Below are 12,114 nucleotides of genomic sequence, written 5' to 3'. Positions count from 1 at the left end.
ATCAAACCCATGTCTCCTGCAATGGCAGGCACATTCTTTACCACTGAGCCACCAGGGAAGCCCATAAGCACTCGCTCAGTAGTGTCCGACTCTTTGTGACCCGTGGACTGTAGCCTACCAGGCTCCTCTGTCTGTGGGATTCTCCAGGCAAGAGTACTGGAGTGGGTTGCCATTTCCTTCTCCAGGAGATCTTCCCAACCCAGGGATTGAACCCAGGTCTCCCGCATTGCAGGCAGATGCTTTACCATCTGAGCCACCAGGGAAGCTCATATACTGTGTTAGATGATAAATGCTACACGGAAAAGGAGATATTTGTTAAGGGAGGCTGGAAGCGGATGGGAGAGAGGTGGTTGTGTTTTATTTTAAACAGAATGATCAAGATATATCTCCCTGAGCCAAGAGTTGGAGGAGGTGAGGAAATGAGCCATGTGGATGTTGGAGGGAAGGGTGTGTCAGAGGGAGGGAAAAGCACATGCACAGACTTTGAGGCAGAAGGCTGCCTGGTATTTCTGAAGAAGTGCCTACAGGCCAGAATAGCTGGCGAGGAGGGAGCAAGCAGGAAGGTGGAAGGATGGGGTTTCCAATGAGTCAGGTAGCTGAACCATGTAGTTTTGTGGGCCATCTTAAAACCTTGGCTTTTACTTTGATAAAGTGGGAGCCTTTATAGAGTTTTGAGCAGAGTAATAGCAAAATCTACTTTATATTTTACAATAACTCCAAACGCTCTGTCGAGAACAGGCTGGTATCCCTGTGAACACAGGGATTCCAGTTAGAAAGCTTTTATGGTAATCTAGGCTAGAGACGCAGAGAAGGCAATGGCACACCACTCCAGTACTTTTGCCTGGAAAATCCCATGGACGGAGGAGCTTGGTGGGCTGCAGTCCATGGGGTCGCGAAGAGTCAGACATGACTGAGCGACTTCACTTTCACTTTTCACTTTCATGCATTGGAGAAGGAAATGGCAACCCACTCCAGTGTTCTTGCCTGGAGAATCCCAGGGATGGGGGAGCCTGGTGGGCTGCCGTCTATGGGGTTGCACAGAGTCGGACATGACTGAAGCGACTTTGCAGCAGCAGCAGCAGCAGGCTAGAGATGGCAGTGCCTGCTATGAATGAAACTGTCTCTTTGAAATTCATAGGTTGAAGCCTTAACACCCCCATGTGAGTGTATTGGAAATAGGGCCTTTAAGGAGGTGATGAAGGTTAAATGAAGCCTTAAAGGTGAAGCCCTACACTGATAGAACCTGGGACCTTATATAAGAGGAAGATATAGCAGGGTTCTCTCTTCCATGCAAAGACACAGTGAAAAGATGGCCATCTGCAAGTCAGGAAGCTGGCCGTCACCAGAACCTAACCCAGCTGGCATGTTGATTTCAGATTTCCAGCCTCCAAGACTGTGTGGCTTACACAACAGAAGTCTGCTGTTTCACAGTTCTGGGGGCTAGAAGTTTGAGAATTGGTGTTGGCTGGATTGTTGGCTGACTTCTGAGAGTCATGAGAGAAGGATCTGTTCTAGGCCTCTCTCCTTAGATGGTGGATGGCTGTCCCCTCCCTGTAACTCATTTCCTTCCAACTCTGTTTGTGTCCAAGTTGCCTTTTCTTACAAGGACACCAGATACATTGGATTAGAACCCACCCTAATGAACACATTTAAACTTAATTACCTCTTTAAAGACCCTGTTTCCAACTAAGATCACATTCCGAGGTTTGCGGACTAGGACTTCAACATATGAATTTGGCAGGAGTAGTGGGGTATACAATTTAGCCCACAACAAATACAAATACTTTCATGAGATCTCCAAGTTCTAGAGTCAGAGGATCACAGATTATTTGCTCTGATATCTGGGAACTGTGATACTCTGGCCAGTTACTCTACCACACAAAAACTTTAATTTCCTCAATATATAAGGAAAATAGGGAACTTATATCCCTATTTTTTTCTAAGTAATGTTAGATTTCTTCTCTGAACGCCTATATAAGCTTTTATTCCCACTAGCCATGCCAACATTTGATATTAGTCTACCTTCTCATATTTTGCCATTTGGATGGGTGAAATATGGTATCTTGTTTCAATTTTTTGAAGCATTTTTCTCATTCCAAGTGAATTTAAGCAACTCTTCACATTCTGCTTTGCCATTTTGGCTTTGCTTCTGTAAATTGCTATTTATCTCTTTTGATGATTTAAAAATTGTTTTCCTGTTTTTTTTTTAAATTGTTAATGTGCATAAATTTACAAATATACATCTTTTACTGGCCTATAAACTGTGTCTATTGTATTATTTTTTGAAGAGAAATGCTAAATTTTAATATAATTGTATTTATCATTTTTCTCTTTTTGCTTTATGGTTTTAGTTTTTCACTTTGGAACTTAAGAAATCTTTCCTTCCCAAAGAACACAAAGATATTTTATACTTTTTTTCTATTAGCTTCATATCTTTCCACATTTCAGGCTTCCACCTAGAGTCTACAATTTAATTGGTGTAAGAATTCAGCTTCATTTTTTCCCCTTCATAGAGTAAGCTAGCTTTCTCCCAAAACAATCTATTAAAAACCCAGCATTTCTCCTTGTTCACATACTATGTTCTATATATTCATAGGTCTAGTTCTAAAGTTTCTATGTGTTCCATTGATCTATTTGTCTGTTCTTACACCTGTTTGTTTATTCCTACATTTATTATTTTTACTTACTACAGCTTTGTGGTATATCATATCTGATAGAGTAAATTCCTCTTCTATGTTCATTCTTCAAAGTTAGCTTAGTTACTCAGAATTCTTATTTATAAAATTTAGAAATGCTTTATTGAGCTTCTCAAAAAGTACAAATGGGTTTTGATTGAGATATATTGCATTTGTAAATTAATTTGAGAACTACTGATGTGTTTTGGTGTTAAGCAGCTTCACCTATGAATTATTTCTGCAGTAATTCGTATCTTCCTTAATGGGAATGCCTTTACCTGGAATCACATTCCCAGGACAGTTTTCACAAAGATATCAATGCAGGGTTTTGCACAAAGATGTCCCACATGGGACTGTATATCTTGGCAGGGAGTGAAAGCCAATTTGGGTGTTCATCCCTAGGGAAATGTGTAAGAACATATGTGATGCAAATATCAAGGACTACTATGCAGCATTAAGAAGCAAAGAGCTAGATATCCATAGTGACATGGGTAAATACGAAAAATAAAAATGTTGAATGAGGTATGAGATTGAGAAAACAAAATGAGGTTTATAGCACAATACCATTCATGTCTTTGTTAAGTACTTGTTCTGTAATGTTTTATGAGAGTCAGTCCCAGGTGGTGCTAGTGGTAAAGAACCCGCCTGGCAATGCAGGAGACAAAAAAGATGCAGGCTTGCTTGCTGGGTCGGGAAGATCCCCTGGAGAAGCAAATGGCAACCCACTCCAGTGTTCTTGCCTGGAAAATCCATGGACATAGGAGCCTAGTGGGGTTCAATACATAGGGTCATAAGAGTGGGACACAACTGAAGTGAATTAGCACACAGCACTGGTGAAGTCACAAAGGGAGTCAGAGAAGGGGTTCATGAAAATACAGTTTATTATATTCACAGGTCCTAGACAGGAGAGACATGACCTGCCACATAAGACCATGTGGAAAAACACTACAGGATCAGTGAGCAGAAGACAGGATTGGGGTTCCCCAGGGAAAGGCAAAGTTGTGCAGGAGAAACAGTGCAGGACTGGAGAGTCTGAATAATTCCAGCGAGCTCTAAGCTAAAGGTCTGTCTAGTCAAGGCTATGGTTTTTCCTGTGGTCATGTATGGATGTGAGAGTTGGACTGTGAAGAAGGCTGAGCACCGAAGAATTGATGCTTTTGAACTGTGGTGTTGGAGAAGACTCTTGAGAGTCCCTTGGACTGCAAGGAGGTCCAACCAGTCCATTCTGAAGGAGATCAGCCCTGGGATTTCTTTGGAAGGAATGATGCTAAAGCTGAAACTCCAGTACTTTGGCCACCTCATGCGAAGAGTTGACTCATTGTAAAAGACTCTGATGCTGGGAGGGATTGGGGGCAGGAGGAGAAGGGGACGACAGAGGATGAGATGGCTGGATGGCATCACTGACTCGATGGATGTCAGTCTCAGTGAACTCCGGGAGTTGGTGATGGACAGGGAGGCCTGGCGTGCTGTGATTTATGGGGTTGCAAAGAGTTGGACACGACTGAGCGACTGATCTGATCTGATCTGATCTGAAGCTATAGGAGAGGCCCCTCCTTGCCTGGTACTTGGCAATGGGATTAGTGCATGGATGTACATGCTCAGTTGTGTCAACTCTTTGTGACCCCATGAATCGTAGCCTGTGAGGCTCCTCTGTCCATGGGATTTTCCAGACAAGAATACTGGAGTGGGCTGCCATTCCCTTCTTCAGGAGATCTTCCTGGCCCAGGGATCAAATCTGTGTCTTCTGAATTGCGGACAGATTCTTTATCCTCTGAACCATTGGGAAAGCCCCTACTGATTAGGAAAACTGCCTCCTGGGATGTGTTGGGGAACAGAGAGAAGAGGTCAGGTTCTAGACTGGTTAATCTGCATATCAAAGGCACATTCTTTGTTGATAACTTGACTATTTTTAATTATTGACTAGACTGGTAAGGGGTAGGGGAGTTGGGGTATGGATGTCTCATCTGTTGAACCGTGAACTTCCAGATGTTCAAGCTTGTTTTAGAAAAGGCAGAGGAACCAGAGATCAAATTGCTACCATCCGCTGGATCATCGAAAAAGCAAGAGAGTTCCAGAAAAACATCTATTTATGCTTTATTGACTATGCCAAAGCCTTTGACTGTGTGGATCACAATAAACTGTGGGAAATTCTGAAAGAGATGGGAATACCAGACCACCTGACCTGCCTCTTGAGAAACCTATATGCAGGTCAGGAAGCAACAGTTAGAACTGGACATAGAACAGACTGGTTCCAAATAGGAAAAGGAGTACGTCAAGGCTGTATATTGTCACCCTGCTTATTTAACTTATATGCAGAGTACATCATGAGAAACGCTGGGCTGGAAGAAGCACAAGCTGGAATCAAGATTGCCAGGAGAAATATCAAGAACCTCAGATATGCAGATGACACCACCCTTATAGTAGAAAGTGAAGAGGAACTAAAAAGCCTCTTGATGAGAGTGAAAGAGGAGATTGAAAAAGTTGGCTTAAAGCTCAACATTCAGAAAACGAAGATCATGGCATCCGGTCTCATCACTTCATGGCAAATAGATGGGGAAAGAGTGCAAACAGTGTCAAACTTTATTTTTGGGGGCCCCAAAATCACTGCAGATGGTGATGGCAGCCATGAAATTAAAAGACACTTACTCCTTGGAAGGAAAGTTATGACCAACCTAGATAGCATATTCAAAAGCAGAGACATTACTTTGCCAACAAACGTTCATCTAGTCAAGGCTATGGTTTTTCCTGTGGTCATGTATGGATGTGAGAGCTGGACTGTGAAGAAGGCTGAGCGCCGAAGAATTGATGCTTTTGAATTGCGGTGTTGGAGAAGACTCTTGAGAGTCCCTTGGACTGCAAGGAGACCCAACCAGTCCATCCTAAAGGAAACCAGTCCTGGGTGTTCACTGGAAGGACTGATGCTAAAGCTGAAACTCCAGTACTTTGGCCACCTCATGTGAAGAGTTGACTCATTGGAAAAGACTCTGATGCTGGGAGGGATTGGGGGCAGGAGGAAAAGGGGATGACAGAGGATGAGATGGCTGGATGGCATCACAGACTCGATGGACATGAGTTTGAGTGAACTCCGGAAGTTGGTGATGGACAGGGAGGCCTGGCGTGCTGTGATTCATGGGGTCGCAAAGAGTTGGATACGACTGAGCAACTGAACTGTCTCATCTCTCCCTAGCCAGAAAAGTTTTCTAAGACATCAAATGTCATAATACACATAAAAATTTAAAAACATACAGTATAATATTTAAACATCTGTAGTCTGTGGTATGGGGCTTCCCAGGTGGAGCTAGTGGTAAAGAATCTGCCTGCTAATGCAGGAGACATGAGAGATGAGGGTTTGATCCCTGGGTCAAGAGGATCCCCTGGAGGAGGGCATAGCAATACACTGCAGTGTTCTTGCTTGGAGAATCCTATGAACAGAGGAGCCTGGTGGGTTACAGTCCACAGGGTCACACAAAGTCGAACACAACTGAAGTGACTTAACACTTACCACTAGTCTTGTAGCATACTGAGTATTTTGCACATCAGAATGGGTGCCTCTTGGGAGATGAGAGTGGGACTGAAGATGAGGAAGAAGAGGGAAAATCAGGCAAACAAGAAACAAGGGATCCCACTCATGCTGGTGATGACAATGTGCTATGCAATGCCATATATTTTCAACTCAACTCTGCTCCTGAGATAAATAAGATAATAAATGACATAAATGGGGATAATAAAAATATCTTCTTTACTTAACCAATAGGATTTTTTTGAGATTCATATGGATATTGTATGTGATGTATCTATTGAGCATAACATAATATTAGCTATTGTTGTTGATGTTGTTTAGTTGCTAAGTCATGTCCAACTCTTTTGTGACCCCATGGACTGTAGCCCACCGGGCTCCTTTGTTCATGGAATTCCCAGGCAAGAGTACTAGAGTGGGTTGCCATTCGCTTCTTCAGGGGATCTTCCGGACCCAGGGATCGAAGCCAGGTCTCCTGCATTGGCAGGTAGATTCTTTACTGTCTGAGCCATCAAACTGAAGCCACCAGGGAAGTCCAGTATTAGCTATTATTATAGTTTAATTTAGGAACATGGCCAACGCAGTTTCTCAAACTTCTCTCTCTTTGGCGGGAAGCTGGGTCTCATCCATATCTTCTTGGGAGCTTTAGTTTGATTAAGATGGCAACTGAACTTATCAGAATGAAGAAACAGGCCAGGCAACATAATTTTTAACTGCATATAGCGACTCAAGTAGTATAGGTTGGAATCACAGAATAAATTCATCACATCTAAAATGGTTTGTTCATTGCCTTTCCCACCAGATTATTTATGTGTGATTTACTAACTACTCATTGCTCAAAAAACATTTATTTGAAATAAAGAAATGAATGAAATATTTTCCATTTTTTTGCAGAAAAATGACTACCAGGTGATTTTCAGTTTAAGTGAAAAGTGAGCTTCTCCAGAGAAGAATAACCCTACAATTAGTCACCTTTATATACCTAACATTTGGCACAGAGTTGAAGCTTTATAAACCTTGAATAAATGAATAAGTGCAAGAATTTAGTGTGACAACTAGTGTGTTAGATGCCACCAGTGGGTTCAAGCAGAAGGATGTGGGATCTATCAAAACTCTGGTTCATGACATCATGTAATTTTGGTTTGAGGCAAGAGACATACTCTTCAGCCTTCAGCCTTAGGCCTGATCTACCAGTTGAACTATTGGCCTCAGAGAAAAGAAGCTGGGATATCAAGTCATATGATCCTGGGAAAGTAACTTAACCTCAGGCCTCTATTTCCATTTTACGGACATGAGAGCAGTACATCTGTTCAAGGACTCTTTGAAGGCTGCCAAAGCTTGCTTCCAAAAAGAAAGATGTCATTGTAAATACCTACTCTTACCCATGGATGGGAAATAGAAGGTTCTGGTGAATGAGTAGAAGAGTTTCATTAATGCAAGTTACACATAGATAGCCAATTTTGAGAGAATGAGAATTTTTGACTATAAACAAAAGCCCATTTTATCACTTGTTAATTCTGTAGTTTGGGAACCTCACACTCTCTAACCATTTGTTTCTTCATTTGTAAGAGGAAGATGATAATAGCATCTCTTTCATAGAAAGAGCATCATGCATACTTAGTACTTATATGCATACTTAGTATTTAGTGGTACTTATATACATACTTAGTACTTAGCAGCAGCATACTTCAGCACATGCTTTATACTATTGAAATTAATCTATCCAAAAAACTGTTTTGCTATAACTTTCAAAGGAAAGACATCTGCATTTCCAAAAACAACTTTAAAACAATATTGCATTTGATAGTCACTGAGCATTCAGAGTTTTTCTATTAGTTGAAGACCTATTTCATGAAGAAGAATCACCCCTACATCTGGCCCCTTGCAAGGATGAAGACCATGGAAAGTAAGTGGGAGTTAAGGTTGGCAGGCAGCCTCCTGAATGGCCTCTGCATTGTAGGAGTGCTTGGAAGCTGTTCATTTGCTATTTAAGAAATAAAAAGCTCCATTAGAGGATCCAATCTGAATAATTTGTTTGAGAGTCCCAATTTCTAACTTTGAAATATATCCAAATAACGATCACTGAAATGTTTTTGTTAGTAAAAATTTTTTCCTACTGTGTTGCTAAAACTCTTTTCATGTTCTTGTTACCTTTTAATTTATATTTATACTTTATCAATAAAATAATGAAAGTGAAAAGTGGAAGTATTCGCTGCTTAGTCGTGTCCAACTCTGCGACCCCACGGACTGTAGCCTGCCAGGCTCCTCTGTCCATGGGATTCTCCAGACAAGAATACTGGAGGTTTTCTTCAACCCAGGGCTTGAACCTGCATCTCCTGCATTGCTGGAAGATTCTTTACCATGATTTTTAATTCTCCAAATTGGGCCATGTTCGGATTCTACATGACTTTCTAATTTGCTCTGAAGGAGAAGAAGTGAATGAAATTATGCAAGTAGGGATGGTAGTTTACTTTTTGGATGAGAATAGTGTATTTTAAATCATAGCACCAGGATATATGTCAGATTATTATTACAATATTTTATTCTAAAAAATTGAATTTGATCTAACAAGTATTTAAAAATAATTTTTAAAACTCTTACACAAATGTTAGAAATAGCAACCAAATTGACTTAGGATCAGAAGATCCTATAGAGGTTAATTATTCACCCATCTTTACGTCTAACGTACACTGAGGTTGCTATTCCTTTATATTTCCTATCTGTAAGAGAGAGAAATTGTATAATACTTGTAATTCACAAAATCCAGGGTTGAAAAGTGGAATTTTGAGTAAGTGCATTAGAACATTCTGAGAGCAGAATAATTTGGTTTCAGAATTTGAATGGAAGTCTCTTCCAGTTCTTCTGGCTTTGTTCCACCAGACACACCAGCTCCTGCTTCACAATCATGGAAATGAATATGCTACATCTTTCAATCCCTTGGAAACTCTTAAGAAGGAAAGTCTATTACATAAATTATTTGATAATTTATCAAATTATCAAATTGCATTGGATAATTTGTTTGATTTTCTTCCCAATAGCAGTTAAAAAAAATTCCATGAAAGTATTAAAAATTAATTCATCTTTTTTAGGAGAACAAATGCAATTTGTAAGCAAAAGACAAAAAATGTATTTTTTTGACCCACTAATTATACTTTTGGGAAGAAAACAAGCAGAGACTTCTTACATAGTAACAAATTTTAAAAGTGGAAACAAACAAATGTTCAATAATTGGAAAATGGTTAGCTAACCCAGAATTATAGGCTGACAAAAATATTATGCAACTGTTTAAAAGGATATGGGCAAAGACTATGACAATACATTACAAAATTTGTTTAAAATAATGCTAAATGCATTGTATGTATATATAGAGAGATTATAAAAATGCAAAAATGATGTATTTATATAATATTGAAGAGTAAAATTCAGGAGACAGTGGAAGAAGTAGCTTGTCTAAACTGCATATGACATTCTTTTCAGTAGATGACTTTTTGGGATGGTCTCTGAAATTATAAAAATGCTGCTGTGTCAACTTATCACTTAAATTTTCTTGGTCTTTTTCTCTTTCTTCTTTTTCTTGATGCATAATACAGTGATTCAATATTGCTGTACATTTCAAATGACTGCCATGATATATCTAGTTACTATTCTTTTAAAAAAATATGGCCCCCAAAGATGACATAAACCATGTACTTGCACGTTTTTCTCCCTTTTTCTCACTTTTTTTTTCCTCCTGATAAATATCATGAGCCTTTTTATTCAATAATTGAGTTTGTTAATGGATACTCAGTTACTCACTCTTTGGTACGCCCATGAGGTTCCTTCCGCCGGAATTCATGATTACTTAGAGAAGACACACTGCCCCTCTTCTTCAGCAAATGAGCGGTTCTGTCTTTAGCAATGTCTGACATCATCATAATCTATGGAGGAAAACTTTTGTAAAATATTGAACAAAACACCTGAAAATACTTTAGTATAACATGAGACTTATTCTAAATAAAGTACACAGATGCTTTTTTTTAAACCATTTTTGAATAGGGAAGTGGGGTTTCCTTAAGAGTGATATTTAGTATATATTGTTGTTCTGGTCAGTATAGCTGGAAAAATGATAATTGATAACTTTTACTTATACAATAGCATATTTAATTCACATAAGCAGATATTATTGCTGCTACTGCTAAGTTGCTTCAGTCGTGTCCGACTCTGTGCGACCCCAGAGACGGCAGCCCACCAGGCTCCCCCGTCCCTGGGATTCTCCAGGCAAGAACACTGGAATGGGTTGCAGATATTATGCTGCAGCAAAAATACTTAACTGCAAAAGATGTTAAAGTTACTGAGAAGAGAGCCATATGTACAAGAAAGATACCATCACACCAGAAAACAATATTTTTATTGCCTCCCTTCAAATTTAATCTCAATGAAACTTGCTAATTAATATTTGTTGTTTAAAAATTAAGATGAACTGCTTCTCCAAATGGTATTCCCCACAGCCAAGCAGCAGTGGTTTACTTTGTAAAGAGCAAACAGAACTTTTCACAGAGTAATTTATTGGAAAACCTACCTCTTTTCACTAATGCTTGTGAAAAAGCTGGAAGAAGAAATGGACTTCCCAGAACTTGAACTAGAATTCCACTGCCCTATTGTCTACATGTACATACTCATAGACTGTGCTAGGCATTAAATTAGGACAGAAACAATCCCTACCTTCAAAAAGGTGGCGGTTGAAGTGGGTAGAGCCGACAAGAACACAACCTGGAATCCCAGTGTAATCAACGTCAGGGTAGACAGAGGAAAACGGAGGGCCTGTGCGTCAGGAAGAGAGGCAGTGTGGGATGTGTGTGTGACTGTGGACCCGTGAGACTGTGTACACGCGTGTGAGCATCTCTGTGTGAGCATGTGTCTTTGTGGGCATGTGCTTATGTGTATGAACATGAGTGTCCCCCCATGATGTGAGCCAGTGTGAGCATCTGTGTGTGTGTGCACTTGTGCGTATGATTATCTGTGTACCTGAGCGTGTGTTGCTGTGTCTGTGTGTGCACCTTTGTGTGTGACATGTCTGTGTACTGCATGTGTGTGCGTTTGTGTGCAGGAGTGTGTCTGTGTACATGAGAGTGTCTAAGCATGTGTATGCGTGGACAAGACATACTGAGCCTATTTAAGAGGGTCATTCAGGTTTCATTCTTAAAGTGACACACACATACCTGAGTCTGTTCACCTTTTTCCAAAGCTGTGGGGCAGGCCAGAATCCAGACCTAGAGGTCCTGAGAGGCAGAGGCTGCTAGTGTCTCCAAGCAGACCTCAGGTAGACTGCTCAGAACTCAAGTTGCTCCACAGCCCGACCCGGCTGGCCAGTTCTGCACTGGGCATCATGCTAAAGCCCAGACACACAGGCGGGCAGGGAACCAAAAGCCAGGCACGCTTCTAGTTCTGAAAATTGGGGTCACTTTTTTCTAATTTCTTGGAGGGAGGAGGAATAAGGCACGGGAGAGAGAGGTCGTGGACAAGGCAGGCAGGCCATTTCTCAACATTGGGCTCTCCTTCCTTAGCCCCCCGGAACCCTCGAATTTGCTTTTTGCCTTGGTCTCTCTGCTCCTGCCCAGGCGCTCTGCGGAGAGGGCGCACTTACCTAAGGCGGGTCTGGAGCTGGAGTTGCAGGCGCGGCTCAGCCCAGGGGCCTCCCAGACCGCAGGCTCCTCCACTGCAGGGCGCCTGGCAAGGCTCCCGCCTCCCAGGCTTCCTTTCTGCCCGCGCACTCCCGCACTCCCACTGGACTCCGCGACTTGTCTCCAAGGTGACCTTCGAAAACAGAGTCCTTGGCCCGCCCCAGGCAGGCATAGTAGTGGCGTGGTCCTCTAAGGATGTGAAGGAGCTCCTCGGCAGTGCCCGAGCAGGCTGCCCTGGGCCTGGCTGTGCCGTGGGTGTGGC

The 12,114-nt window shown here is 41.4% G+C and overlaps 1 protein-coding gene across 2 annotated transcripts in view; it reads right to left on the bottom strand.

Moving 5' to 3' along the window:
• Window positions 1–12,114, bottom strand: part of DYNLT5 (dynein light chain Tctex-type family member 5) — a 29,897-nt gene extending 17,783 nt beyond the window's left edge. The window contains exons 1-3 of one of the 2 annotated variants that reach the window (XM_086390426.1): window positions 11,816–12,114; window positions 10,894–10,992; window positions 9,988–10,109 (exon numbers count right to left, since the gene is read on the bottom strand). In XM_086390426.1, the coding sequence (XP_086246552.1) occupies window positions 9,988–10,106 (119 nt within the window). In that variant the 5' untranslated portion in view covers window positions 10,107–10,109; window positions 10,894–10,992; window positions 11,816–12,114. The remainder of the gene's footprint in view (window positions 1–9,987; window positions 10,110–10,893; window positions 10,993–11,815) is intronic. The other variant, XM_086390425.1, reaches the window with a different exon arrangement.

This window comes from Bos grunniens, chromosome 3 (genome assembly GCF_055505025.1).
Source record: "Bos grunniens cultivar Pamir isolate PY7600 chromosome 3, Bosgru_T2T1.0, whole genome shotgun sequence".
Classification (NCBI taxonomy): Eukaryota; Metazoa; Chordata; class Mammalia; order Artiodactyla; family Bovidae; genus Bos; species Bos grunniens.
Note: the sequence above shows the minus strand (reverse complement) of the source record. Positions and strands in the feature narration are given on the sequence as shown.